We start from the raw sequence: 27,406 nt of genomic DNA, 5'->3' as shown, positions 1-27,406 counted from the left end.
AATAATCTAATATGAAAGTTTTACTAAGTTTAAATGATTGAAATTTTTGTTTGTGAAAATATATATGTAAAATAATTCAGTAACTTAATAACTTCATATTAACCAAATAAAATGTTAGAATCAATAAAATGTAATCAAAGAAGTTTTATAATAATTTTTTTATCAAATAAGTATATATCTAACAATTAATCAAACGAATTACAAAAATTTATTAAAAATTCATAACAAAACAGATTAAAAGAATTAAAAACTAAATTAAATAATATTTTACATAAATTTTATATTTAATAAATATAATATAACTTTATTTTTTTTCAAATACACTAAAATAAAAACGTAAAAACACTACTTATCAAAATTTATAAAACATATTGATTTTGTAAATTAGATTTTCTAACATAGATTTTGTTAAAAATATTCTTACACTTTTAAAACGTGGGTCAAAAGATAATTTAGGTAAATTACCGCGAGGTACTTCACATTTTAATTGATGGAAATAGAGATTTAAACGGTCCCGGACATACATATCATGTTTTTTGAATGAATGAAATTAAATTTGTGATGTTAATTACGTAACAACATAAAATTGATGAATGTTGCCAAACATAATATATACTTCGTGTAGTTAAGTATATCTTTGTTTAGTTTGCATGGTTAGCCATTTTATGGCCAATACTTTATGTAGTCATCAAACATTTTTCCAAAAATTTATTGAAAAATATTATATTAATTAATATCCCAGATTAATACAAAACTGTACATGTACTTATTTATAATTTTATTTTAAAATAAACACGAAATTAACTAAATATTTAAAAGTTTTGTTTAAGCGAAAAATGAATATACATTTATGTTAGACAAACAAGAAATTACTTAAATATTTAAAATGTTTATTTTAATAAAAATGAAATAAATAAATAAATATATATATATATATATATTTATATTTATATTTATATTGTAAATAAATAAATATAAAAAGATTTTTTTCAGATATAATTTTAGAGTAAATATAAGAATATCTATTTGATTTGTTTGTCTTAGAATAATTCAAATAATTTAAATATTTATACAAAAGTTAATTTTAACAACTTTTTAATGGGTGGTCCAAATTAAAAAATCATAAATAAATTAAGTCATGACTTCTCTTTTAATAGAATAGATAATTTTAGAGTAAATATAAGAATATCTATTTGATTTGTTTGTTTTAGAATAATTCAAATAATTTAAATATTTATACAAAAGTTAATTTTAACAACTTTCTAAGGGTGATTCAAATTAAAAAAAATTACAAATAAGTTAAATCATGACTTCTCTTTTATAGAATAGATAATTTTAGAGTAAATATAGAAATATCTATTTGATTTGTTTGTCTTAGAATAATTCAAATAATTTAAATTTAAGCAATGACTTGTTATAGAGTAGATTATTATTTTTGTTTCTTCACTGATTTTTCTTTCCCCGTTAGAATTCGATCCTGGAACCTCTCTCAAAGATCCAGCTCCTCATCTATTATACGACTAAGATCTTCTCGATTCCAGATTCTTCTTCTCTTGTTCGGGATCCAACTTAGGTTTCTAAAATTCCGAGAGGAGACGATATCTAGGGTTTCGGGGGGTGGGGTGTTTACTCTGGCGTGTTTGTAGGTGAAAGTAAATGGTGGATCACCTTACCCTCCCCTCTATTTCATCTCCCTTTCCACGAAACCATATCAATAACCAAACGATTCTCTGCTTCTATAGTTCTTCCCCAATCTCCAGGTGCGACGCAAAAGCGATGCTGAGCGTGATCCGAGTGCATCTCCCTTCCGAGATTCCTATCGTGGGCTGTGAATTAACTCCTTACGTCCTTGTTCGCCGCCCCGATAAGTCCGCAGCCACTGACGATGTCCCTGAATCAGCTCCCCTCGATGGCTACTTCTTGAGATACAGATGGTAAAGTTTGAAACTTTCTCTGCTGCTGATCGTGGGTTTTGTCTGATTTGCTTGTTTTTGGATTATTTGGCGAATTGGGGTTTACTCAACGTTTGGAATTTTGATCTAAAGTTGAGATATTTACTCAAAAGTTTGAAACTTTGATCTAAAGTTCAGAGATTTCTGATTTGGGTCGTTAAGAGAATTGCTAATTTGTTTGATCTAAAGTTCACTCTTTCGATTTTTTTGCTTTATTTGTAGGTATCGAGTACATAGTGATAAGAAAGTTACGATTTGTAGTGTGCATCCAACGCAGCAAGCCACTTTACAATGTGTATTCTGTTCAAAGCGTAGAAGCCTCGTTTCCAAAAGCTACCATTGTTCTCCCAAATGCTTTGTAGACGCGTGGCAGCATCACAAGACCTTACACGAGGCAGAGAACGGGAACGAGGAAGATGAGTTAGTCCGGTTTAACAGCACCGGCTCGGGGGTTCTCTCCGGTACCTTGTCAGGTTCCATGTCTAATCTAAGCCTCGCCAGTAACGGCCCAACGCCGTTTTATCCTTCTAGTATCTCGCAGAAGAGTGGAGGAGAGACGCTGGTCGAGGTCGGGAGTTGCAAAACGTACACGCCGACGGCTGATGATATTGGCTATGTTTTGAAGTTCGAGTGTGCTGTGGCGAATGCTGAGAGTAAACAGGTTGTGGGACATCCTAGTACGATTTTGACTTCACGTGTTATCCCTGCTCCTTCTCCGAGTCCGCGTAAGCTTATCCCTGTAAATGGAGCTGATGTGATGGGTCACTTGGATCAAGATGGTCGGATTCAGTCTGCAGGATCGTTCACTGTTCTTTCTTATAATATTTTGTCTGATACTTCGGCAAGTAGCGACCTGTACAGTTACTGCCCTCCTTGGGCTCTTTCTTGGTCTTATAGAAGACATAATCTGTTAAGGGAGATCGTTGGCTATCGTGCTGATGTAGTTTGCCTACAAGAGGTATGTTCTTCTTACATGGACTTTGTTTAAGCATATTATAAACGATCAAAATGTTCATTCTTCTTTCTTTATCTGGCAGGTACAAAGTGATCATTTCCATGAAATATTTGCTCCTGAGTTGGATAAACATGGGTACCAAGCTCTCTACAAGAGGAAGACTAATGAGGTTGGGTCATTGATTCCATTCCCCCACTACTTATGTTGGAGAGTCTATTAACCGTAGCTTACTCGTTGATAGGTTCTCAGCGGGAGTACAAGTGCGATTGATGGCTGTGCAACATTCTTCAGACGGGATAGATTTTCACATGTCAAGAAATATGATGTTTGTATCTCTTCTATAATGTTTACTCGCTCTATCTGTTTAGGTCCTCTTGCTGATTCACGGGACTGTTGTTAATCCAGGTTGAATTCAATAAGGCTGCTCAGTCTTTGACTGAGGCTATAATCCCTCCTACGCAGAAGAGAACTGCTTTAAACCGACTTGTTAAGGTACTTTTGAGATGCTATAAGTCGCAGCTGATACTTAGAGAGTTGTTGTTTTACATCACACCATCACTTATTCCCGTTATCGTCATGTCATGTCTTAGGATAACATTGCGTTAATAGTTGTTCTTGAAGCAAAATTTGGTAATCAACCTGTTGATTCTTCAGGGAAGCGCCAGCTTATCTGTGTGGTAAAGTTTTCTTCTTCTTCCCATTCACTTGTTTGTTTCTGTTCCTGCTCTCTGCGTGAAAGCTGTGTAATTATCTCAGTTTTGGCTGCTGTAGGCAAACACACATGTAAATGTACAACAAGAACTGAAGGACGTGAAGCTCTGGCAGGTATGTGTATCTCTCTATCCTGAGGAAGTCGAAATTTCATTGAACTCAAGAGGATTAGTATTCACACCTCAGTATCTGTGTGTATTCTTTTGAGTTCAGGTTCATACCTTATTAAAGGGGCTGGAGAAGATAGCTGCTAGTGCGGATATTCCTATGCTTGTATGTGGAGACTTCAACACCCTTCCCGGAAGGTTTTTTGTTAAATTCTTTTGACCTAATTTATCAAATTCGATATGCTCTTTAATGATTATTGGTGTAGAAAAGCTAAAAAGATCTGTTTTTTTGGAATTTGTTATTTATTGCAGTGCACCTCATACACTTCTTGTAATGGGAAAGGTTGATCCACTACACCCAGATCTATTGGTTGATCCCCTTGGAATCTTGCGTCCTCAAACCAAACTGACTCATCAATTGCCTCTGGTAACATTTTTGTTTTTTCCTTCTGTTCACCGTTTATGTTACCTCTCTTGTGGATCTTTGATAAGAAAAGTTGTTTCAGGTGAGTGCCTACTCATCTTTTGTGAGACCGGGAACGGGTCTTGGACTGGAACAACACAGGAGGAGAATGGATCTTAATACAAACGAGCCTTTGTTTACCAATTGTACAAGGGACTTCATCGGCACTCATGACTATATATTTTATACAGGTATCACCACTTCTTAACTCACCCTGTCCTACATGTGAAAGGTAACAAGTTAACTAAGCTGGAAGATCTTGCTATTTTGGTTTTCAGCGGATACGTTAATGGTGGAGTCTTTATTGGACTTGCTGGATGAAGATGGATTAAGAAAAGACACAGCTCTTCCTTCCCCTGAATGGTCTTCTAATCACATTGCACTCTTGGCTGAGTTTCGATGCATGCCTAGAACCAGACGCTAACCACCACCACTTTGATAGTTTTTTTTTTCTTTTGGTTTCCGGTTTTAAAATAGGATTATGACAGGAACTCTTTAGACAAAACCTCTACCAAAGTATGTAATAGAGAGGACACAAAGGTCTGAAGTTGTTCTGGTCCAAAGTAAAAGCAGTTCACTTTCTTAAGTTGGGTCATTGTTTGTAATGACCTGTGTTGCTTTTATATATCCTTCCATTTTTAATAAAAGTTATGGTTTATGATTAAACATAATGCTTTGTAAGGACTATAGAGAACTCGTGAAAAATAATAGTCGACTAGGAGTTTTTGTTTCGCTTCTTTCACATGCACAAGTGAAGACTCACTCGTGTCTACATAAATAACCATTTAGAGAGCAAACATACACATACGATGCACTCTATTAGTAAAACAATAGAGATAAGAGAGAGGACTAATTGTTTTGTTGAAGAACTGGAGTCAACAGGTTAGTCCCAAGCACTGGCCACTCCAGGGCCGTAGCCTTGGTTAGGAACGGTTCCATATCCTCCACCGTAGTAAGCACCACCGCCTCTGCCGTATGGTACATAACCACCAGGAACGGCTCCATATCCACCACCTGGTACGTTTCCATATCCACCAGGCATTGCTCCATATCCACCACCGGGAACGGCACCATATCCTCCTCCACCACCACCATAGTAGCCACCGCCTCCGCCTCCGCCTTGGCCAAAAGATTCTCTCCTGAAGTCACGGCCACCAAACCGCCCACCAGATCGTCGGTTCTTACCACCTCCAAATGAAGCACGAGATGCATACCGACTCAGCCAGTCAGGGACCTCCTGGTTTGCTTCCTGCATTAGCTCAGCGAGTGGCTTGGCCATTGATGTGTTGTTATCATTGAAGAAAGCAGTTGCTAGTCCTGAATTGCCTGCACGTCCTGTTCGTCCGATACGGTGGACATAGTCATCGATATCGTTTGGTAGATCAAAGTTAACCACATGGGCCACGTGTGGAATGTCAAGACCACGTGCTGCCACATCAGTTGCAACCAAAATAGGTGTCCGCCCAGTCTTGAATGATCTCAGTGCCATTTCTCTTTCCTTGTATGCATAATAACACGATATGGTATCAGGTTTGGTTGCACTGTACTATACATTTTCTGATATGAACAACTCACTAACCTGTTGTGACCTATCACCGTGGATGGTCGTTGCTGGGAATCCGTTCATGCACAACCAATTCTCCAACGAGTCAGCTCCCTTCTTTGTCTCCACAAATACAAGAGTCAAAGCTTGCTGTAAAATAAAATTAACCGGAACGTCAAGGTGCTCTTGCACCGGAATGCATCATATAGAACAAAGCGGCAATGAAAGGAGAACTAGTATTAACTATGTTAAGTTTGAACCAAGAAACCAACTATATTGGTTTGCATTACCTTTCCTTGGTTACCATTCTCCCTCTGAGCATGAAGAAGGTCCATTAAATGGCTTCTTTTGTCAGAATCGTGGACAAACTCTACTCTTTGGACTATTAAATCCGTACTTGAACCCACTCTTCCAACAGCCAGAAATATGTAATTTGAAAGAAAATCAGATGCAAGTCTCTGCACACAAAAATAAAACAAAGTTAAGCACATATAGAATTGGGAAGAGCATTTCCTGCACAGTACGTAACTTCTATCTTGAGGTTTTAAGAGCCAGACTTATTGCAAGTCTTAACTAAAACAACAAAAGTTATAAGTCAACGAAGTGAAAAGTTATTCTCAGAAAAAAATGTACTGATAATCGCAAATAAAGCAGAGCATAACAGTGAAAATACAAGAAAGAATTAGCTGAATCTCTTCACCGGTAAGGAGAAAACACAGAAAATGACATGTGAAAGAGTTCCACAAACCTGTATCTCCCTAGGAAAGGTAGCACTGAACAGCATTGTCTGCCGGACACCAGGAGGAGGCATATCCATCTGCTGAACGATCTTCCTGATTTGCGGTTCAAACCCCATGTCCAGCATCCTATCCGCCTCATCAAGTGCTAGGTGTTTTACCATCTGTAGTGAGACTCTACCTCTCTCAAGCAAATCATTTAATCTCCCAGGAGTTGCAACAAGAATATCAACTCCTCTTTCAAGCTCCCGGATCTGTTGGACAGCAAAACAAAAAGAGATAAGCAAGAACATCAGACTTACTATCACGAAATATGTAGCTGACTCCTAAAGCTCTTCATTTGAAGGATACAATAGTTTAATTATCGTATACAGGAGGAATTCTGGTATAATACAGAGCAAAGCCTAGCCAGTACATGTCATCAACCAAACTAAGAGCTTAAACAGTAACAGCCTGGAAAAGCACACAAAAATCTCTCTTTCTTTCACACACTAAGTGTATAAGACGTGAAAATGGCAGAGGTCATCAAACAGTAACAGAAACCTGTTGGTTGACTGGTGTTCCTCCATAAGCAACCACAACTTTCACACCAGTTTGATAGGAGAACTTTCTGGCTTCATCATGTATCTGCCAAAAGAATCATACAAGAGACAGTTTTTTTATGAAATCTTCATTGGAATGTACGAAGAATAAAGATCGATATCAGAGCAATGATTTCAGACCTGACATGCCAACTCCCTAGTTGGTGAGAGAATGACAGCAAGAGGATACACTCCCCGAACTCCACGTGGTCTCTCTACACGCTGCTGCTCCTTCATAATCCCACTAATAATAGGAAAACAAAACGCAGCTGTCTTCCCAGACCCCGTCTGAGCACAAGCCATCAAATCCCTCCCAGCAGCCAAGATGGGAATCGCATTACGCTGCACAGGGGTCGGCTTCACGTACTTGCACCTCTGGATATTAAGATTCAGAGCCTCTCCAAGGTCTATCTCAGCAAAGGTATTAACAGGAGGCGGCACATTATCCCCACTTGTCTCGATGGGGATATCTTCATAGGCCTCAAAGTTAATGCCTGTGTTCTCCTGCTCGTCAGCAACCGGCTCTACATTCCTATCATTACCAAACGGGTTAGTTTCAGTATCCCTACGGTCCCAACCTCCACTCCTGTTATTCCAACCACCACCTCCACCTCCTCCTCTACCAACATAGCCTCCGCCTCCGCCTCCTCGACCACCATAACCTTGGCCTCCTCGACCACCATAACCACCACCATATCCCCCACGATCACTACCAGGTGAAGGTCCACGGCCCCTAAGATGCGGAGGCACGTAGTTGGTTCGCGAGGGACGAGAGTTCCCGTAACCCCAACCAGATGGTGCTCTCTCCGCTTCGGAAACATCAGCCCATGATGAACTCATACTCGCAAATTACAACCTACAACTGATTTTCAAACCTCCAGCTTCGTCTTCTTCGATTTAGAGTAGATCAAAGCCCTGGAGAAGATCGTAATCAATTTAAGTTAGAAACAAGTTGCATATGTGCATGTACCAAACAAGAAACAGTCATCACATCCCTATACTGAAAAATGCAGATCGATTCAGCTAAAAATCGAATAATCAAAAACAAGAGAAGGTCGTAAGCAAACACAATAGCGACGAACTAACACGAAGCTGAGAACAATCGTCTTCTAAAACAAACAAATGCACAAAATCACTAAACCCTAGAAGCAAGAGGAAATCGAACAGGCCATGGCTGTTATAGACGGGAGCAACGAAACCATGCACAGAGAGAGAGAGATAAAGCAAAGACCTTAAGAAGCTCGAATAGGAATAGACTCTAGATGAAGGATCAATGGTGTACGGATGATATAAACCCTAATTCTTCTTCGTCTCGCGATCGCACACGAAGCAAAGTTTCTGGGAAATGAGCAAAAGCGAAAAAGGATGGGAAGAGATATTTGTATTTCGATGAACCTTTTGTTGTTTCCAAGCTTTCTTTTTCAGGTTGTTTGCCGTTTTCGCTAAAGAAAAGCGTGCCGGCGTGGCTGTAACGAATTAAACTGTGTGTCGGGCATTAGTTATCTTAGCGCGTGATGGAAACGACGACGAGGGATTGGATGGAGGCGAATATTTATTATGGTCTGGACAAGAATAATTACTGACAAATTTAGAAATTAATTGCCAGAAGAGTATTACCAATTTATTTTTAAACAGATGCTCTGTCTTTGCGTATATGCTGGAAAAGCCTAATTTATTAAATTTTATTGGAAAGAGTCTCGGCTATCATTTTCATTAAAAGTATCATATACACTCTCAAAAATTATTTGCAATGAAAACTAACTAAAAAAAAAACAAATAGTAAATATATGCTATTTTACTTTTTGGCAAAAATATGTAATATTTTACAAAATATCAACCTATAAGTTTTTATTTTGAAATAGCTGTAATGTTGAATAGGTGTATAAAAAATTATACTCTGCACAGTGCACTGCAGCCTTTCGTGTCCTTATGAAAAGTTCTTATAGAAATTGCCTACAAATTTTAAAATTAATTGCCAGAAAAGAATTACCAATTTTATTTTAAAACAAACTCCCTACATTTGAGTATATGCTGGAAAAACTATTGTATAATTTGAGAAAAATATGTGCCCATCATTTTCATTTAGAACATCTCCAAAAAACACTTTATAACTTCAAATATGAAGTTTTTTGTTCTCCAAAAAGGAACTTCAAAACTTTAAATTTGAATTTTTTTTTTGATGAAATGTTAAATTTATTAATCATCAGCTATAAGAATGTTTATGTACAAAGAAACTTTTTAAATGAAAACTAAGAGATCTTCCCTGCATATGTGCTCGAAACCATGCTTGCATTAAACCCCTTAAGCGTGGCTTCTTCGTATAACCTGTAGCCGTAATTCGATTCTTCACTGTCTTATCAATAATCTTTACCAATTGGCCTGACTGTCTTGGTTTCTTTAAATGCCTTCTATCATTCCTCTCCCTCCATATCATGTAGACTGTAGTTTGAAAGACCAACCTCACTAGAATGTACTCAAGTTCTCAAAATCCATGAATTATGAGGTGTTGAAGCGTGTTTTCCCAGTCAGGGTCAGGCGGTCTCCCCAGCAAAGTACCTACCACTTCGATCCAAAGCATGTAAGTATAAGGACAGGCAAAGAACAAGTGGTCTCTCGTCTCATTTGGCTCTCCACAGAAGATACAGCCTTGCACCTGACCCCATGATCGCATACGTTCTCCAGTGGACAACCTATTTCTTATTGCCAGCCATGTTATAAAGGCGAACCGCGGCACTCCAAACATGAACCAAATCACTTTTCTCCACTCTTTACTAGGTCCATGGGTTCTGATCCTCTGCCATGTGTTAGTAGTAGAGAAATGCTTGCAAAATTCAGTCTCATTCTTTCGCCATAAACAACATCCCGTAAGTGAGTATTCTCTTCCATCCAATAAGTTTCAACCAAATTTACGAGCTCACGCATCTGTCTGTCGCCGCATCTACGAAAGACCCAACCTGTTTCATTCCTTACATCACAAATCAGAGCTGTTCTAGTCACACCAAGATTTAGTGTCCCAACCTTACCAACGATCTCAATTAGTCTGCCTAGAGGGTACCATATGTCTGTCCAGAACCTGACATTTTTGTCCATTATGAACCTCCATCCTCACGAACTGTTTCACTAATGTACGCAACTTCAAAACTTTCCGCCAAACCCATGAACCCAGAACCGTGTCTCTAACATCCCAAAAGGATTCTCTGCGGAGGATGTATTGTTTCACCCAGCTTACCCAATGGGAGTGTGACTCACTAAACAGACGCCATATCAGCTTGAGCGAGAAAACCAAACTTACTTCTGCTATGCTTCTTACCCCCAATCCTCCCTCCTGCATCGGACTGCATCGGCCTGCATACCTCCTTCTAAGCCACTTTTGCCTTAGACGTATCATTTGGGGATCCACTCTAGAGAAACGCCGAACACATGATGTCAATATCATCCATACTCCCTTAAACAAGTTTGAAGTTTCGTATTTTTATTTCCATTTTGGTCCCTACAATCACACATCACTTTTATGATTCATAAATATTTTTTCATTTATTTTTTTAATCTTTAAAAAAATATATCTCATAAATATATATATATATTTTTTACAGATTTTAAATTTTACACATAAAATTAAATAAAAGATTAAAATAAGATTTAAAATATTTTAAACTAGATTTAGTCAACAATAATATACAAAAGAAACTTAACAGTTTTTTTAAAAAAAAAATTTACATGAAGACATAACTATTACACAAATTTAAATATTACAACAACACTAATAGTAATGTAAGTTTGATCCGGAACCTTCAAAATTTTCAAATATTGTCCACTTTTTTTGTATAACTTATGATGATTGTTGTTGTTGTTTTTGATGTATTTTTCGTTCAATTCTTTCTTGCTCATATCAAATATATTCACGAGTATTAATATCATCGAAAACAAATTAGTCATTTAGCAATATTTTATGTTTCTCTTTTATTTTCTTGTTCCGATCTAATATATTTACAAGTATCAATATCATCCGATTTCAACAATTTTTAGCTCGTAATCTACAGAGTAAAAATGAAGAGAGCCATTTTTACTTCGAAATGCACTAATAGATCATATATGCATTATAAAAATCATTTTATAGAATAATATGGTATTTTGTTTGAAGTTCAATATTAATTAAGTTATTTTTATTTAAACTTTTATATTTTAATATAATATTTTATTAATTAATATTGTTGTAATATGTTTATATATGTGCTAGTTATTTACAAAAGTTATATGAATTTAAATTAGTTATGACAAATATAAAGACCATATTATAAAATATAAATAGTTTTGAAGTTGAGTTTGAAGTTTTGATTTTGGAGAATAACATCTTTGAACTGCGAATATAGAATTTGAGTTTTTTTTTTGGAGATGTTCAAAGTATTTTGTACACTCTCAAAGATTTAATAATTTTCTTACTATTATTATGTTGGCTTGCAAACACTGAATAGAAAAAAACAATTTTCAAATATCAAAAGAAAGTTTTTTTTATTTTTACTATTTTTGTAATAGATGTTAAATAATGTTGTATATGTGTCATAAAAACTGTATGCTTTTTGAAAAAAAAATACACCGTATATTGGTTTGTCCGAAACAATCGATCTCACTAGGGTTCTGGGATAACTAGGGTTCATCAATCCTGTTGAATTTTAGGGTCAAGTAAACGGTCTCTTCTACACTCCCACGTCAACATACAGCAGAAAGTCTCAGCCTTTGAGCTTCGTTACTGTTGAATTGCTTTGAGAATTACAGTTATAAGCAATGCTTAGCGTTATACGAGTTCATCTACCGTCGGAGGTACCTATTGTTGGCTGCGAACTCACACCTTACGTGCTTCTCCGGCGGCCGGATAACACCGCCACCACCGATGATGTGCCAGAGTCATCCCCTCTTGATGGTCACTTCTTGAAGTACAGATGGTAAGCTATGCCAATAGCTTTGTCTCACTCTTTAACTAGCTTATGCTTGATGTGCTTATGTATATGTCTCATGTTAAAGTTCAAATCTTTGTTCTTTTTTCAAATATAAAAGTGTGAGAGATGTTTAGTTTCATTCTATCTTTAAAGTCTGTATTTTTAAGATGCATTCTCTGGATATCTATTTGCAGGTATCGTGTACAAAGCGATAAGAAAGTTGCTATTTGTAGTGTGCATCCATCCAAGGAGGCCACATTACAGTGTCTAGGATGCATAAAGACAAAGGTTCCTGTCACCAAAAGCTACCACTGTTCAACTAAGTGCTTCACAGACGCGTGGCAGCATCACCGTGTGTTGCACGAGCGTGCTGCTGCGGAAGGAAATGGTGAAGAAGAAGAGTTGCTCCGTTTGAACAGTTCAGGCTCTGTCTCTAGCATCCTCAGCACCGTTAGTAGTTTAACAAACGGATCATCATCATCAGTTTATCCCTCATCCATATCCCAAAAGACTGGCGCAGGAGGGGAAACACTTGTTGAGGTTGGACGCTCCAAGACATACACACCGATGGCTGACGATGTGGGGCATGTTTTGAAGTTTGAGTGTGTAGTGGTCAATGCAGAGACAAAACAGAACGTGGGGCATTCTTGTACTATATTGACTTCTCGTGTTATTCCAGCTCCATCGCCTTCTCCGCGCAGGATGATCCCTGTTAGTGGAGCTGTGGATTCTAATGGCCGACCTATGTCTATGGGATCATTCACTCTGCTGTCCTATAATATATTGGCTGATGCGTATGCTAGTAGCGAGATATACAGTTACTGCCCCACATGGGCTCTTTCGTGGACATACCGTAGACAGAATTTGTTACGGGAGATTGTTAAGTACCATGCGGATATAGTTTGTCTACAGGAGGTATTGCTTTTGGTTTAGTTCTGAACAAGTACACTCGTGTGAGTAGTTCATAGAGAAATAAAAATCTCCTCCTTTCATCTTGCAGGTACAGAATGATCATTTTGATGAGTTTTTCGCTCCCGAGCTGGATAAGCATGGTTACCAAGCTATCTTTAAAAGGAAAACAAATGAGGTTTGTTTTGACTCCTCTCTATGATCTCCCATAAACCTTTCATGCTCACTTATGTTCACAGAATGTGCTGAACAGAACTTATTGATTCACTTGGTACTTATTAGGTCTTCGTTGGTAACACAAGCACAATTGATGGATGTGCTACTTTTTACAGAAGAGACAGGTTTTCTCATGTTAAAAAATACGAGGTATGTCTTAGTATTCTACTTTATTACATGTATATATTGGGGCCTTTTTTACTTAAATCATCAAGCTGCTGATCCAGGTTGAGTTCAACAAGGCTGCTCAATCTTTGACTGAGGCTCTTATTCCTGTGCCCCAGAAGAAAATTGCTTTGAATCGATTGGTTAAGGTATTCAAAGATGCTCTCTACTGGGCCATTCTTGTTTCCACACATTCTCCATGTTTGATTTTCATGTAAAACTTATGTAGATTCTTTCTTTTTGAAGGACAATGTAGCATTAATAGTTGTTCTGGAAGCAAAGTTCGGTAACCAGGCTGCTGATATTCCTGGGAAGCGCCAGCTTCTTTGTGTGGTGAGTTTTGCATCTCTTTGCATCTTCTTTGTCTCTTGGTGATCATTTTTTCTCTATGTTATTGGTTTGTTGAGTGCAGGCTAACACACATGTAAACATTTCTCATGAACTGAAGGATGTAAAGCTCTGGCAGGTTCGTTATGTTGATTGCAAAAAAATAAAAACTTTGCGGATTTCGGATTTTAGCATCACTACTAAGTCACATTTGGTTATTGCTCAAAACAGGTTCACACATTATTGAAGGGACTGGAAAAAATAGCTGCCAGTGCAGATATTCCAATGCTTGTGTGTGGTGATTTCAATACAGTACCAGCAAGGTGCTATACCCAATATGTCAAAATCTAGATCAGATTATGATTCTGCTCTCTAGCTGTATTAATATTGAGATTTTCTTCCAAATATTTTCAGTGCTCCTCATTCACTTCTTGCTCTGGGGAAGGTTGATCCAATGCACCCAGATTTGATGGTTGACCCTCTTGGAATTTTGCGTCCTCACACCAAACTAACTCATCAGCTGCCGTTGGTACTATTATCATGAAGTCATGCTTAAAGTCTTAAGAACTGTAACGTATGTATAATCATCTCACCTTGCGAGCCATGCAGGTTAGTGCTTACTCGTCCTTTGCAAGAATGGGAGGCAGCCTTACTGCTGAGCAGCAAAGGAGAAGAATGGATCCTGCGTCAAATGAACCCTTGTTTACCAACTGTACCAGGGATTTCATAGGCACACTTGATTACATATTTTACACAGGTTCCTCACCAATGCCTGCCAATTTGCAACTCAGTTTTTCTTTTCATTCAATAAACATTTTGCGTTTTTATGGTTTCAGCGGATACATTAACAGTGGAATCGTTATTGGAACTGCTGGATGAAGAGAGCTTAAGGAAGGACACGGCTCTTCCATCTCCAGAATGGTCTTCTGATCACATTGCACTTTTGGCTGAGTTCCGCTGCATGCCTAAGACCAGACGCTGATGCTGCAAACTCACAGATGAAGCAAATATTTTATGGAGATACCATAAGCTGTAACCGGTGCTTAAAGACTGGACCCAGTGGAGATGATTAAGCTACATGAGGTAGTCTGGTAGATCGTGTGTCCATGTACTATATATCGTAGGTTTATTTCCTTTCACCTCACTGTAAGAAGTATGATCACTTTATGGTTCCTTGTTTTTTTTCCTTCTCTTAGTGTTACCTATTTGCATGTAGATGTTTTCTTCCATGGCTTGTCATTGTAACAGTGTAAACTTTAGATTCTTGAAGAAAATAGTGGCTTGAGTTTATAGTCACTTTCTTGAGAATAAAATATCTGTTTGTGGCTCCAAGTCTCCCTGCACACAAATCCTATAGTATCAATGTTTTACACTCTTTCTTTGTGTATATCTTGTAGAGATTGTGAAAACGGACTCTCAACAACTTATACATATTTATTTAGCCCTCCAATAAATACAAAAGATTCAGAACTCAAATTTCAACTGAGACATGAGACGTGTCAACTAGTAGCCATTATTTAAACATTTTAAATAAGTTTCTTGCAGAATTAGAACTATGATTATCCCAAGTTGATAGTGAAACATATGTATACAATAAGAAACAAGTCTGTTTATAAAATGGCATATAGAGTACATTGTTGCATATACTGATGATTAGAGTCATGGGTTACAATCAAAATCGACAAATGCTGGCTCTATTCATAACAGCAGCAATCATGTTTCTTGGTGTGAGATCAGACTTGAATCAAGACATAAAGGGATGTCAGGACTCCATGTCTGATCTCTACTCATGTCTTCCTTTTGTAACTAGCAAAGCTAAAGCTCCAGACTCAACATGTTGCACCACACTCAAGGAAAAAATAAATAAAGGGCAGACCAAGAGATGTCTCTGCACTCTTGTCAAAGACAGGGATGATCCTGGTTTAGGGTTCAAAGTTGATGCCAACCGTGCAATGAGCCTTCCTTCCACTTGTCATGTCCCTGCAAATATCTCACAATGCCCAGGTCAGAAACTCCGTACCATAATCTCCTCTACAGTATCTTCTGGAAACATAGAAGATGATGATTTACATAGTCACAAAATTATATATTTCTTATCATCTCATTTTTTCTGCAAGAAGAGCTTCTACATTTGCCTCCAGATTCAGTAGCCGCCAAGATTTTTAAGCAATTCACTGAAGGCTTACAAAATGTTGAACCTAGAGGTACTAATGCTACTCTTTTGACTATAAATGGCGCACACATGATTCCATCCCGTTTCTTTGAACAAGAAGAAAAAATAACAAAGAAACAAAAAATATTGCAGCAGTCCCCACAAGTTCAAGCGTCAAAGGAAGAGATAAGAAGCAATTTGGTCTAGTGATGGCTGGAGCTTTCTCAGTATGGTACCTAGTATAATCCTCTGTTATGAAAGTTAATAAATACAACCAAACTCACTATACATGTCGTATCTATCAGTTGTGGATGTACCATGGCTTGTTAATAAAACATATTGTGTTCTCTTAGCATCTCATTAAGATATTATGTGATGGTATGTTATATAACTGAAAAGAATCCTCGTATGGAGCTACTTACCTTTAGTACGGGGCTAGATGTTGTTGAGAGTCCTGGAGTTGAGAGCAAATTAGCTGTGTACTTAGAAGCATGCCAGACAATGAACTTGAAGTTCAGAGATCCAGAAGATGAATAGCAATAGCAGCTGAATCCAATGCTAGATTGCTAGACATGTATTCTCATATGCGGTTGGTTCACACACAGCAACAATTTGTAAGCATGATAAAGTTATCACAGAATCAAACTAGAAATTGTATTTCACCAAGAAAGATTGTCAACAACACAAGAAAGAAGAACAAATTGGATTTCAAACCAACAAATGAATTTGTTAGAAGAAACCAACAAGATCAAAATCTTAAGAAACTAGTCTATTTTTTAGGCCAAATCCTAAAAATAGCCTGAAAACAAAAACAGACTCACCTACAAGGCTACAAGCAAGATTAGTTTATATATCTATCTCTTGAATGAGAGATCTCAAAGGTGAGGGGCAAAATACATGTGCTCTCTTGGGAACATAAGAAGAAATAGAGTCAGGTTTAAAGGACGCAAAATTGACAAGTCTTAATTGGCTAATCCCAAGCACTGGTCACTCCTCCACCATAGCCACCACTTGGAGCACCACCGTATCCACCACCACTTGGAGCACCACTGTATCCACCACCACCATAGCCTCCTCCTCCATAGTAGTCATTGCCACGGCCACCACCACTACCGAAAGAGCCTTCTCTTCTGAAGTCACGGCCACCAAACCGACCACCACCCCGTTTCTTGCCACCGCCAAATGAAGCACGTGAAGCGTATCTTGTGAGCCACTCAGGCACCTCTTGATTGGCCTCTTGCATCAGTTCAGCGAGCTGCCTAGCCAGTTGTGCATTTTTCTCATTGAAGAAGGCTGTTGCTATGCCAGATTTGCCTGCACGTCCTGTTCGCCCGATGCGGTGAACATAGTCATCAATGTCATTTGGTAGATCAAAGTTCACTACATGAGCCACATGTGGAATGTCAAGACCACGTGCTGCCACGTCTGTTGCAACCAAAATGGGCGTCCTCCCAGTCTTGAAGGACCTCAGTGCCACTTCTCTTTCCTTTAATGCATAATAACACAAAGTAGTAGTCAGAGTTAGTCAACAGAGAACAAACTTCTTGATAATGAACTTGAAAGATGTCATTCAGTAATATGAACCAGCTTGTCATTAAAAACATAGGTTGCTTTAGCTTTAGTTGGAGTGAAGTGTATATTTTACTTCACGATAGCAAGGTTTGATTCACATTTAACATTAAAGAAATTATCAATCAACGAACAGTTTGGTTTTAGCTATTGCTGGAATAGAGTATATCGATAAAAACGGAATAGTAAGGTTTGATGTTCACATTATCAATCAACGAACCTGTTGTGTTCTATCACCGTGGATGGAGGTTGCTGGAAACTCATTCATGCACAGCCAATTTTCCAAAGCGTCGGCTGACCTCTTTGTCTCCACAAAAACCAACGTCAATGATTGCTGTGTATGAAAAGAAAAGTAAAGCCAGCAACAGTCAGGGCGTCAAGATTATGATAATAGATCTTGGCTAAGTAAACAGCAGATGGGAACTCCCGCATTACCTTGTCTTGGGTCTCTCTCTGGGCGTGTAGCAGATCCATGAGATGACTTTTCTTGTCAGCCTCATGGACATACTCAACCCTTTGGGCGATTAAGTCAGTGCTTGAACCAACTCTTCCCACAGCCAAAAATATATAGTTTGACAGAAAATCAGCTGCCAGTCTCTGTACAAGAAACAAAAAAATGAAGAATTAATATAAACCTAAAGTACCAAATCTTCTTATGCTGAATATTATGCAGGCTGTTGTTCTCATATATCACGCAAAAGGCATTTTGACTTCCTTGCCCGTCTAAAACTAAACCATCAAAGGTTCACCATCATTGTTTGGGTAAGAACACTATTATCCTCTGACAGATTAAGCTCTGACTTTACTAGAATATAATTGAGCAAGAAAAGGGTGTTACGTGGACAAGTAGAACCAACCTGGATCTCACTTGGAAACGTAGCACTAAACAACATTGTCTGTCTCATCCCACGTGGAGGCATGTCCATCTGTTCAACGATCTTTCTAATTTGTGGCTCAAAACCCATGTCCAGCATCCTGTCCGCCTCATCCAGAGCTAAAAATTTAATCATCTGCATTGAGACTCTAGCTCTCTCTAGCAAATCATTTAACCGGCCAGGAGTTGCCACAAGGATATCAACTCCTCTCTCAAGTTCCCTTAGCTGCACAAACAATAAAAGATGAAATTAACAAATCAATGCTTGAAAATTGATTGACTAACACCTGTAACCAGGATTAATTCCAATGCTTCTGCATATTACGCAATGATGATACGAGCGAAATGGCAATGCCAACTAGAATTCAAGAAAAGTTTGTACGGTACAATATTAATTATGCACTGCTGACTTCAAAATCAAAACATAATTTCAAAAATGAGACAGATACAAGGAAGAACAGAGCTAGAAGAACCCAAACCAGTAAACCGTGAGTTGCTATTAACTTAAAACAGACAACAGCCCTATAAGAATGAAACAATATCCAGAGACAAAGGCAGACAACGACGAAAGAAAAATTATATGTGCATGATAATTACCTGCTGGTTAATAGGTGTTCCTCCATAAGCAACAACGACCTTCACACCAGTTTGGTATGCGAATTTTTTTGCTTCGTCATGAATCTAAAAAAAAGAGCAAAACGTCAACAATGTGTGTATATTAAAACAATACGCATATGTCTTGTCTGAATAAATTCTATGCTGTGAGAGAATGAGTAGATTCTCTATGTTACCTGAGATGCCAGCTCCCTTGTTGGTGAGAGGATAACTGCAAGAGGGTAAACGGTCCGTGAACCACGAGGTCTCTGAAGGTGCTGATCTCTCATGATTCCACTAATTATCGGAAAGCAAAACGCAGCAGTCTTCCCAGACCCTGTCTGAGCACATGCCATCAAATCCCTCTCTGCAAGAAGTATCGGAATGGCGTTACGCTGTACAGGTGTTGGCCTCACGTACTTGCACCTCCTGATGTTGAGATTCAATGCCTCCCCAAGATCAATGTCCGCAAATGTGTTAACAGGAGGAGGGACGTCTCCTCCACTGGTCTCGACGGGAATATCTTCATAGGCATCAAAATTAATGCCAGTATTCTCCAGAACGGCGGGTTCTAAATCAGCATCATCTCCAAACGGATTAACTTCACGGTCCCAGCCTCCACCTCTGTTGTTCCATCCACCACTTCCTCGTCCACCATAACCTTGGCCGGGACGACCTACATCATTCCTGTAGCCACCGCCTCCACCAACTCCACCTCCAGGAGCCCATCGAGAAGGTTGACCACCATACCCTCCACGATCATTTTGTGGCAAATGAGCAACAGGCTCTGACTGCCTGTTCCTTAGATGTGGGGGAACATAAGCAGGCTTTGCCCTGGAAGCAGCCTTCTCAGAGTCAGCCACATCTGCCCATGATGCACTCATAACTGAAAGTTTGTCCTAAATCTAGAAAAAAAGCTTGCAACTTTAAATAATCAAAACGGTTGCAGGTGCTCCTGTTACTTGTTATCCTTGACAATAATGAACCTGGCAAATTCCACAAATGTCTAGTTAGCAGAGAAGTGTAATCCAATAGCAGATGGGTGATTGTGAATAAAGGAAGATGCTTTATCGAAACCCATAAGCTGGAAAGATGAAACCCTCAAAAAATCTCAATCAGATCTATCAAACGACCAAGTCAGAAAAAGGTGGCTTTCGAAAAGCTCAAAATAGAGAGATACGTTCGCGGATAAACAAGGAGAGAGGATCTATGGAGAGAGAGAGAGAGAACCTTAATAATCGGCAGAGAGAATCGAATCGAAACGAGGAAATCAATTCAACGGTAGTCGTTCACCCAACGGAGAAGCTCGGAGAAGAGAGAAAAACCCTAAATTTACTTGTTTTGCTTATTTTTGGATCGGACACAACACAACGCGAGAAAATAGTTTTATTACCTTTTTTACCAAAAAAAAAAGAAAGATTTATTACCTTTTTGTTTGATATTGTTGACCTGCGATTATATGAGATTTTATACTTATATTTTTAAATATAAGTAAGGGACCTCTATAAGTAATGTAAGTGTTAACAAAACTGAAAATCTAAAGTAAAAATTCTATAAATTAATAATAATAGAATTAAGATAATTTATCAATTTATACAGTTATTAATTTTAAGAGTTTTTGTTTAAATTTATTTTTTAAGTATTTTATTTGAAAAAATAAGCAAAATATTATATATTAGTTTAAATTTAATAGATTTTAATTTATTTTATATTATTAGCTTAATTTATATATTTTTATATATTTAATACCTACAAATAGATTCATTTAATATATAGCTCGATAATAAAAATATTATTCAAGATACATTTAAAAAAAATTAACAATAAAATCATCCCAGGACAATTGACCGAATTTCATCGCTTTGTATAGGATTGGAACTTATTATCCGGGATCTTGGATCCCGATCTGGATATTTTGATTTTTAAGTTCGGGTATTCGAATCCGAATTTGTATTTTTAAAACATATTAATTTTTACATATGATATATTAATATTTTTATAGTCTTATAATGTTATGATTTAGCTTTTATAATATTGTAATATGATATACATTTATATTTATATTGATAAATGTTGTATAAATATTCAATTTATGAATTATTTTTAATATTTTAATTTTAAAAATATATATTTTCTTTTAAATTATTTTTATGGAGCTGGATCCGGATAGTAAAACTACAAATCTGACGGATCCCGATTCGGCCATAAATTGTGTATAATAATTATTAATTTACGATTTTAGTTAGATTATATATTAATCTAAATTTTCCTAAAAAATATTTTATCAAATTATTTATAGTTTACATAAACCTAGTTTATAATTAGAAAAAATCATTAATTATATATATTAATTTATAAAGTTTATATTGTGAATAATTCATCATAAATTCATAATCCTAAATTATTATGGGTATCCGTCAAAAAAAAAAAAAAAAAATATATATATATATATATATATATCGTTTCACAGTTCAAAATAAAGAAAAAGAAATTAACAGATTTGTAAACATCAACGTCTTCCTCCAAAAGAGTGAGGGCATTAAGGTAAACTAAAGCTACGTCCTGAAGACTACAAACCCCCCCACTCGCCACTTTTCTCACGCGCCCCTCTCCATTTCGATTTCCCCTCACTCTGCACAAGAAGCGAGAGAGAAAGAGAGAGAGAGAGAGAGAGAGAGAGAGAGAGAGTACACCCATCCAATTTAGGGTTAGGGCGGCTCCTAATCATCATCTCCTGGCTCCTGATCTCTCTTCTCGATCTGACTAGACGGAAGAAGACGCAGTATCAAAAACATGGGCGCGAATTCGGTTCCGGCGGACGCAACACTCGATCTAGATGAGCAGATCTCCCAGCTCATGCAGTGCAAGCCTCTCTCCGAGCAACAGGTTCCCCTTTTTCCGGTTAAATTGGATTCGTTTTGTAGTTTTCTCGGGTGAACTTTTGACTCAGATATTTTTTTTCTGAGTATCTGATTATGTCGAAATGGTATGTTCTTTTGTGGGTTAAAGAAAGGTCTTTTCTCTGTTGCTGTAGATGATCTTTCTGTGTGCTGCTTATGTCAAGATAGGAATTTTAAGGTGGTTGAAAGATGATCTTACCATGTGCAGTGTTGTTTTGTTTTCAATAGGTCAGAGCATTATGCGAGAAAGCTAAGGAGATCTTGATGGATGAAAGCAACGTCCAGGTTGGTTCTTTATCATACATCTCTTCATGATCGTAATAATTCTCATGTGGTATATATTGTGTAATTAGCTTGAATTTATTTTAAGTACACGCTCAATTCGTTTGGTTTAACTAGAGTTAATTTAATATATTATACATTTCCCTGCACGCAGCCTGTCAAAAGTCCAGTAACAATCTGTGGTGATATTCACGGACAATTCCATGATCTTGCAGAGCTTTTCCGTATTGGAGGAATGGTAAGATCTGTAACACTTCCTGAGATGCATAATGGCTGTAAAGAAGCAATTTATTTTACTCAGTATCCCCGTCTTTTCTAGCAATTATTAATTCTGGGTGGGTAATACAAAGTCTGAGTGCATGCTCATTGTATGTATTTGAAAGTAGTGCTTATATATCGTTTCTGGTTCCAATTGGTTGTCTAATGAATGTCCATCATACGCTCTTTTGCAGTGCCCTGATACCAATTATCTATTTATGGGAGACTATGTCGACCGTGGATATTATTCTGTCGAAACTGTTACGGTACCAAGTTTATACCATCTCCAGACTTTTTTTTTTGTTCAACAATAATTATCTGTTTTCGAAGTATAAAGACATCTTTGTCTTGTTATATTGTTTAATCAAATATCATGTGTCTATACTGGTGGTTTCTGTTCCTAACGTTTATGTATGTCCGTTAGATTACGATGCTGATACTCTTTCTATATTTTTAATTCCATATCTAGCTGCTAGTTGGCTTGAAAGTACGGTATCCCCAGCGAATCACTATACTTAGAGGAAATCATGAAAGTCGTCAGGTAAACTAACTTTTGTCTCTACTTGTACGTTTACTTTCTGAGGTATAAAGTGTTCGGATAATTTTTTTTCTGGTTTCTGGCATTGAAATCTTAGACGAGACCCTATCATACTTGCAATTAATTTTCTCATGTGTATGCACTATGCTATATAGATTTACGGACCAGTTAAGGTTTTCCTACATTTTGTTTGCTGTACTTTTCTCTTAAACTTTATATCTGACTCATGGTTTAATACTTTTTTTCGCTCTGACAGATTACTCAAGTTTATGGATTTTATGATGAATGCCTGCGAAAGTGAGTCTCCAACATCTTTATGCTGTATAAAATGCTTACTCATTCTGTTCATGCCATGATTCTTTTTTCACTAATGCTCCGCACGTCCTATTTGTCTCTGATATTCTCATTTGACTGTTCACAGTAGTAATTTTTTATTTTTGTCATACCTTAGTAATTAGTGGTAATCAAAGACGTGTAATTCTCCTTATACGCATGTAGGAAAATCTTTTGGGTCATTTCTGTTTGTTTAAATTGCGACCTTGTACTTGCAGGTATGGAAATGCAAATGTTTGGAAGATATTCACAGACCTCTTTGACTATTTCCCACTGACAGCCTTGGTTAGTGCTTAAGACATAACGCTGCACATTTATATACTCATATAGTGTAGATGACACATTATCTGTTTCATGCTCTCATATTTCGATAGATGACCCATTGCTGACGTTTTGGCGCTCTCAGTATTCGATATAAGAGAATGGCTTTTTTGGCACATGCTTGTGCGTGTGTTAGCATATTTGGTTAGCAAGTGTGGTGTTTCTAAGAGTTTTAGTTCCAACATATAAGGAGGGTATCCATCTCATATCATATCTCCTGTTTGCAGGTGGAGTCGGAAATATTCTGCCTTCACGGTGGATTGTCGCCGTCTATCGAGACCCTTGACAACATTAGGAACTTCGATCGAGTTCAAGAAGTTCCACATGAAGGGCCGATGTGCGACTTATTATGGTCTGATCCTGATGACAGATGTGGGTGGGGAATCTCTCCTCGTGGTGCCGGATATACATTTGGTCAGGTATTGAATTACGTAGCCGCAGTTTCAGAAAATGTCCTGAATCTCCTTTTTCTTTGTTTGTTCCAGATAAGTGTGTAACTGACTTTCTTTTTTCCTTCCTGTTTCCATAGGACATTTCCGAACAATTCAACCACTCTAACAGCTTAAAACTGATTGCTCGAGCGCATCAGCTGGTTATGGATGGGTTCAACTGGGCACACGTAATTCAATCAAACTCCTCTTCCCTGCATAGACTAGCCAAACCTGAGATTCTTTGCTAACTATGTTAAAAATCTATTCCCATTGACAGGAGCAAAAGGTGGTTACTATCTTCAGTGCACCAAACTATTGCTATCGCTGCGGAAACATGGCCTCCATCCTCGAGGTTGATGACTGCAGGAACCACAACTTCATTCAGGTATGTCTAGAAATCTTCATTTTGACTTCTGTGGATTCAAAGGACTAATTAAGAGAGTCTAAATTGTGAAACAGTTTGAACCAGCCCCAAGGAGAGGAGAACCAGATGTGACCCGAAGGACACCCGACTACTTCCTATAAACAAGAAGTCACCTCCTCTCAGCTGCATAGCCCGGTTGTTGGTTTTTGAAGATCTCTGCTTATTCTAGTTGGTACAACGCATTTGTGTTCCAGCTTGCTTCTCTTTAAAATCGATTTAGCCTTGGAATAGTGTAATATAGGCGACGAGGTCAATGAACTTAAAACCCCCCATGAATGTTTGTGTTTGGCTTAAATTGTTCAGCTCCCTTCTGCATCAAAATCTGTTTCATGTGAGAGATTATTTTTAACATATTTTCTTGTAATCATTCCGTTTAATTACTGCTTTTGCACCCTTTTGATATAGACATGACTAATATGAAGTTCTTTAAAGCCACAGCAGTGGAGACTTTGTTATATGGTCAAGTGATATACAAGTGGCAACACTAATATTATATAACACAAGAGAATGAAACTGTTACTACAAGTTTAAGTAAGAGAACATGGAAGGAACAAGATCAACAACAGACCAGGCAAGCCCTGCGTACTGCAAGAACCTTATACCCGTGTCAATATCAAACGAGTCCTGATTCAAGAACTCGCACATTTTCTGTGAATACCCAACCGAGTTCTTAGTTTCGTCCGTATTCTTCCCATTTGCATATCCCTTGTCTAGCTTGAGCTTGGGAATGTACGTGGTGGATCTTATAGGAATCCCAAGTGTGTTGGATACTGTTGGCAAGATCCATTTAGCAAGGGATTTACTGCAGAATTTCACTAAGAGTATCGTTGGTATCCCCACCATGACTCTCCCAATGTAGGCTGTAACAGGAAGCTCTGGTGAGAAGATTCGTGGAGCCCCTTCGTGGTGGAACTGGCTGTATGTTTGCTGAACGCCAGTCACCTAAGACATTCAAAACCATTGATTAAGGCTACTCTCTGAATAAACCATTTACAAAACTGCACTATATAGCATCTCTTGAATGCTCACAATTCCTAGTGCAACCCCAGTGAAGGCGGTGTGATACTCGTAGCTTGGAGTTGGGTTCTCGGGGGTGGGATAAGCAAAGAGCAACAAGAAACTTAGAGCAGTCCAGAAGGAGCTAACTGCACAATCAAATGGCTTCTCTGTTATTTGGTGTTTGCAAGTAGGAGTGTTAGTGAAACTACGAGCAATGATGCTTACCATTCTGTTTCGAGGTAATGAAGTCGTCAATGTTTTCATTGACGGTAAGCCAAAGACCGAGAGTAAGGACTCCTATGGCAAGACCAGCGATGATATCGACCACACTGTGCATACCCAAGTAAATCCTTCCTAGGAAGAAAAGAAATGATGTCAGCTGAGGAATCAAATACTTGTAAGGTATGTGTATGTGCATTTCTCTGGTATGAGTATGATTGATCTTACCAAATGCAATTAGGGCTACCAACAGACAAGCAAAGGCAAATCCATAGTATTGGATGGACGATTCTTCATGTTCAAAAGAGGACAACACATAGTGCAACAGATATCTGAAACACAAAACCAATAAGGAGACAAAGTATTAAAAACCTATATACCACATCAACTATTTGCTTTAGGAAAGATCCGTGTCTTGTTCACGACAAGGCAAACAGATAGCACAAAATGATGCCATTGTCAACCGTGGGATCTATCTGTTGAGAGCAGACATTAATCACTAGCTAGGAAATAACTACAAGAAGCGGGGTAAAGAGTTTGTGGATAACATACCCGGATAAGCAAACAGTGTTTAAAGTATGCGAAGAAGGCAAGCCATACTCCATTGCATTGTCTTCCTCATCTTTTGTGGCAGTAATCCTTCTGACTGGTGGGCAGCTAGGGCGAGGAGCTGATACAACATCCTACAAATACAGAAGACTATATAAAGGGAAAGTTCCTTCTTTGAAACTTCTAAACTAAGAGAATGTGTTACAGAAAGTTAATACCTTTATGCAGTTTCCCAAGTAATCACAGAATGCTATCAATAGAGTCATCTGCCTCGCCAATCTACCATGTCCACTCTGTAAAGATAATATCAAAATTATGATCCTATCCACAATAGCAAGCCATCTCTATGACTAAAGTTTCCAACTTTGATGTTACCCAGAAGAGCAGAGGCAAGAAAGCAGTGTAAAAGGGCACAGAGACAACACACGAAAGCCCTGAGAAGAGAGCATCCAGCACTCCACTCTGATGTTTCTGCAAAAAGAAAGAAACTTTATCAATCTCCCAGATGAAAAAGTCAATGAAGTTTGGATCCAAATGAAAAGTCAATAAAGCACCTGAATTTCGAGGATGAGGGGAACGCCACCGACGACTTGACGAGCGACCCATGGTTGAACAAGAGATCTAACCTTCTGGGTCAATCTCAGATAGGAAGATAGACAGATCCATGTCACAATACTCACGAGGGTCAATCCTTGCCATGTCCCTGAACCTTCCATTGATCTTTTTTCTACAATCTTCTGCTTCCTTCTTCCTCTCTCTCTCTCTCTCTCTCTTTCCCTGTTTCAAGAAAGAGGAGAGAGAATTCAGAAAAATGGAGTCGAAAGATTTGAAATTTTTGAGAGTAGCTCGCTCTAATGGTCGTGGTGGGATGTCTCTCTCTCGCGGCGTCCTGTGAGGAGCTCCAATGGATGTTGGCTGGCAGAGAGAGAAAATATTAAAATAGAGATAGGAAACTTTCATAGCCACCAGCTTTGAGCTAGTACGCACGTTTGGTCTACGTGTGGGTTGCGTGACTTGAGTCAACGCATATATTTAGTCAACAAAAAATTTAGTCAAATTCCTTAAATATTATTTTACTTTCTATTGGTGACTGCCATTTTTGAGATTTTTATTAAGTCTTTGCAAACTTTTATTTAATATAAAATATCGAGTGGAGAAATAAATATTTTTAGAAAATGAAAAGGGAGAAAATAAAACACTTTATTTGGCAACAAATAATAAAGTCACTTTGAAAAAATCTACAATTTACTTATGGGAATATACATTTTCTTCGTAAATTCGAACAACAGATATAATATTTGATTAAGATCCCATAATATCAAATAATACATGGTAGACTTGTGTGTATGCTTCTACGTTGTAA

At 37.8% G+C, this 27,406-nt stretch overlaps 7 protein-coding genes across 9 annotated transcripts; 4 read left to right on the top strand and 3 right to left on the bottom strand.

Annotated features, from left to right (window-relative positions):
• The first annotated feature begins 1,426 nt into the window (after window positions 1–1,426).
• Window positions 1,427–4,854, top strand: LOC106428246 (carbon catabolite repressor protein 4 homolog 2). Its single transcript, XM_013868997.3, has 11 exons — window positions 1,427–1,934; window positions 2,175–2,910; window positions 2,990–3,076; window positions 3,149–3,232; window positions 3,313–3,399; window positions 3,498–3,584; window positions 3,679–3,732; window positions 3,832–3,923; window positions 4,038–4,152; window positions 4,232–4,379; window positions 4,467–4,854. The coding sequence occupies exons 1-11, from the start codon at window positions 1,657–1,659 to the stop codon at window positions 4,610–4,612; spliced, it is 1,914 nt and encodes a 637-aa protein (XP_013724451.1). The 5' UTR covers window positions 1,427–1,656; the 3' UTR covers window positions 4,613–4,854.
• Window positions 4,855–4,880: 26 nt separating this feature from the next.
• On the bottom strand, window positions 4,881–8,457 carry LOC106428245 (DEAD-box ATP-dependent RNA helicase 52). Its single transcript, XM_013868996.3, has 7 exons — window positions 8,281–8,457; window positions 7,191–7,964; window positions 7,012–7,095; window positions 6,480–6,722; window positions 6,022–6,189; window positions 5,768–5,881; window positions 4,881–5,686 (listed from the first exon to the last, which is right to left on the bottom strand). The coding sequence occupies exons 2-7, from the start codon at window positions 7,887–7,889 to the stop codon at window positions 5,072–5,074; spliced, it is 1,923 nt and encodes a 640-aa protein (XP_013724450.1). The 5' UTR covers window positions 7,890–7,964; window positions 8,281–8,457; the 3' UTR covers window positions 4,881–5,071.
• Window positions 8,458–11,618: 3,161 nt separating this feature from the next.
• On the top strand, window positions 11,619–14,932 carry LOC106418709 (carbon catabolite repressor protein 4 homolog 1). Its single transcript, XM_013859464.3, has 11 exons — window positions 11,619–11,989; window positions 12,178–12,898; window positions 12,984–13,070; window positions 13,175–13,258; window positions 13,336–13,422; window positions 13,520–13,606; window positions 13,686–13,739; window positions 13,832–13,923; window positions 14,015–14,129; window positions 14,210–14,357; window positions 14,437–14,932. Exons 1-11 carry the CDS (start codon window positions 11,832–11,834, stop codon window positions 14,580–14,582), a joined length of 1,779 nt encoding a protein of 592 aa, XP_013714918.1. The 5' UTR covers window positions 11,619–11,831; the 3' UTR covers window positions 14,583–14,932.
• A 285-nt stretch (window positions 14,933–15,217) lies between these two features.
• Window positions 15,218–16,143, top strand: LOC106418610 (non-specific lipid transfer protein GPI-anchored 22). Of its 2 annotated transcripts, none has more exons than XM_048761799.1 (3): window positions 15,218–15,604; window positions 15,721–15,804; window positions 15,909–16,104. In XM_048761799.1, the coding sequence occupies exons 1-3, from the start codon at window positions 15,250–15,252 to the stop codon at window positions 15,995–15,997; spliced, it is 528 nt and encodes a 175-aa protein (XP_048617756.1). In that variant the 5' UTR covers window positions 15,218–15,249; the 3' UTR covers window positions 15,998–16,104. The 2 variants fall into 2 exon arrangements, with proteins under 2 accessions (XP_048617756.1, XP_013714798.1); XM_013859344.3 differs by having other exon boundaries at window positions 15,220–15,604; window positions 15,906–16,143.
• Window positions 16,144–16,389: 246 nt separating this feature from the next.
• LOC106418609 (DEAD-box ATP-dependent RNA helicase 11) lies at window positions 16,390–20,177 on the bottom strand. The gene is made up of 7 exons (XM_013859343.3): window positions 20,020–20,177; window positions 18,987–19,775; window positions 18,793–18,876; window positions 18,179–18,421; window positions 17,757–17,918; window positions 17,542–17,655; window positions 16,390–17,238 (listed from the first exon to the last, which is right to left on the bottom strand). Exons 2-7 carry the CDS (start codon window positions 19,671–19,673, stop codon window positions 16,723–16,725), a joined length of 1,806 nt encoding a protein of 601 aa, XP_013714797.2. The 5' UTR covers window positions 19,674–19,775; window positions 20,020–20,177; the 3' UTR covers window positions 16,390–16,722.
• A 1,184-nt stretch (window positions 20,178–21,361) lies between these two features.
• LOC106418323 (serine/threonine-protein phosphatase PP2A-4 catalytic subunit) lies at window positions 21,362–24,678 on the top strand. Of its 2 annotated transcripts, XM_013859003.3 has the most exons (11): window positions 21,362–21,675; window positions 21,918–21,974; window positions 22,126–22,209; window positions 22,424–22,495; window positions 22,699–22,770; window positions 23,024–23,064; window positions 23,319–23,385; window positions 23,649–23,840; window positions 23,951–24,040; window positions 24,130–24,237; window positions 24,312–24,678. In XM_013859003.3, exons 1-11 carry the CDS (start codon window positions 21,583–21,585, stop codon window positions 24,375–24,377), a joined length of 942 nt encoding a protein of 313 aa, XP_013714457.1. In that variant the 5' UTR covers window positions 21,362–21,582; the 3' UTR covers window positions 24,378–24,678. The 2 variants fall into 2 exon arrangements, 1 of the variants encoding a protein (XP_013714457.1); XR_007324776.1 differs by lacking the exons at window positions 24,130–24,237; window positions 24,312–24,678 and adding an exon at window positions 23,475–23,565 and having other exon boundaries at window positions 21,375–21,675; window positions 23,951–24,041.
• Window positions 24,679–24,746: 68 nt separating this feature from the next.
• Window positions 24,747–27,019, bottom strand: LOC106418324 (lipid phosphate phosphatase delta). Its single transcript, XM_013859004.2, has 8 exons — window positions 26,598–27,019; window positions 26,419–26,514; window positions 26,262–26,336; window positions 26,047–26,177; window positions 25,723–25,826; window positions 25,501–25,629; window positions 25,306–25,421; window positions 24,747–25,218 (listed from the first exon to the last, which is right to left on the bottom strand). Exons 1-8 carry the CDS (start codon window positions 26,757–26,759, stop codon window positions 24,796–24,798), a joined length of 1,236 nt encoding a protein of 411 aa, XP_013714458.1. The 5' UTR covers window positions 26,760–27,019; the 3' UTR covers window positions 24,747–24,795.
• Between the last annotated feature and the right edge of the window lie 387 nt (window positions 27,020–27,406).

This window comes from Brassica napus, chromosome C6, assembly GCF_020379485.1.
Source record: "Brassica napus cultivar Da-Ae chromosome C6, Da-Ae, whole genome shotgun sequence".
NCBI lineage: Eukaryota > Viridiplantae > Streptophyta > Magnoliopsida > Brassicales > Brassicaceae > Brassica > Brassica napus.
This window is presented reverse-complemented; position numbering and strand designations above follow the sequence as displayed.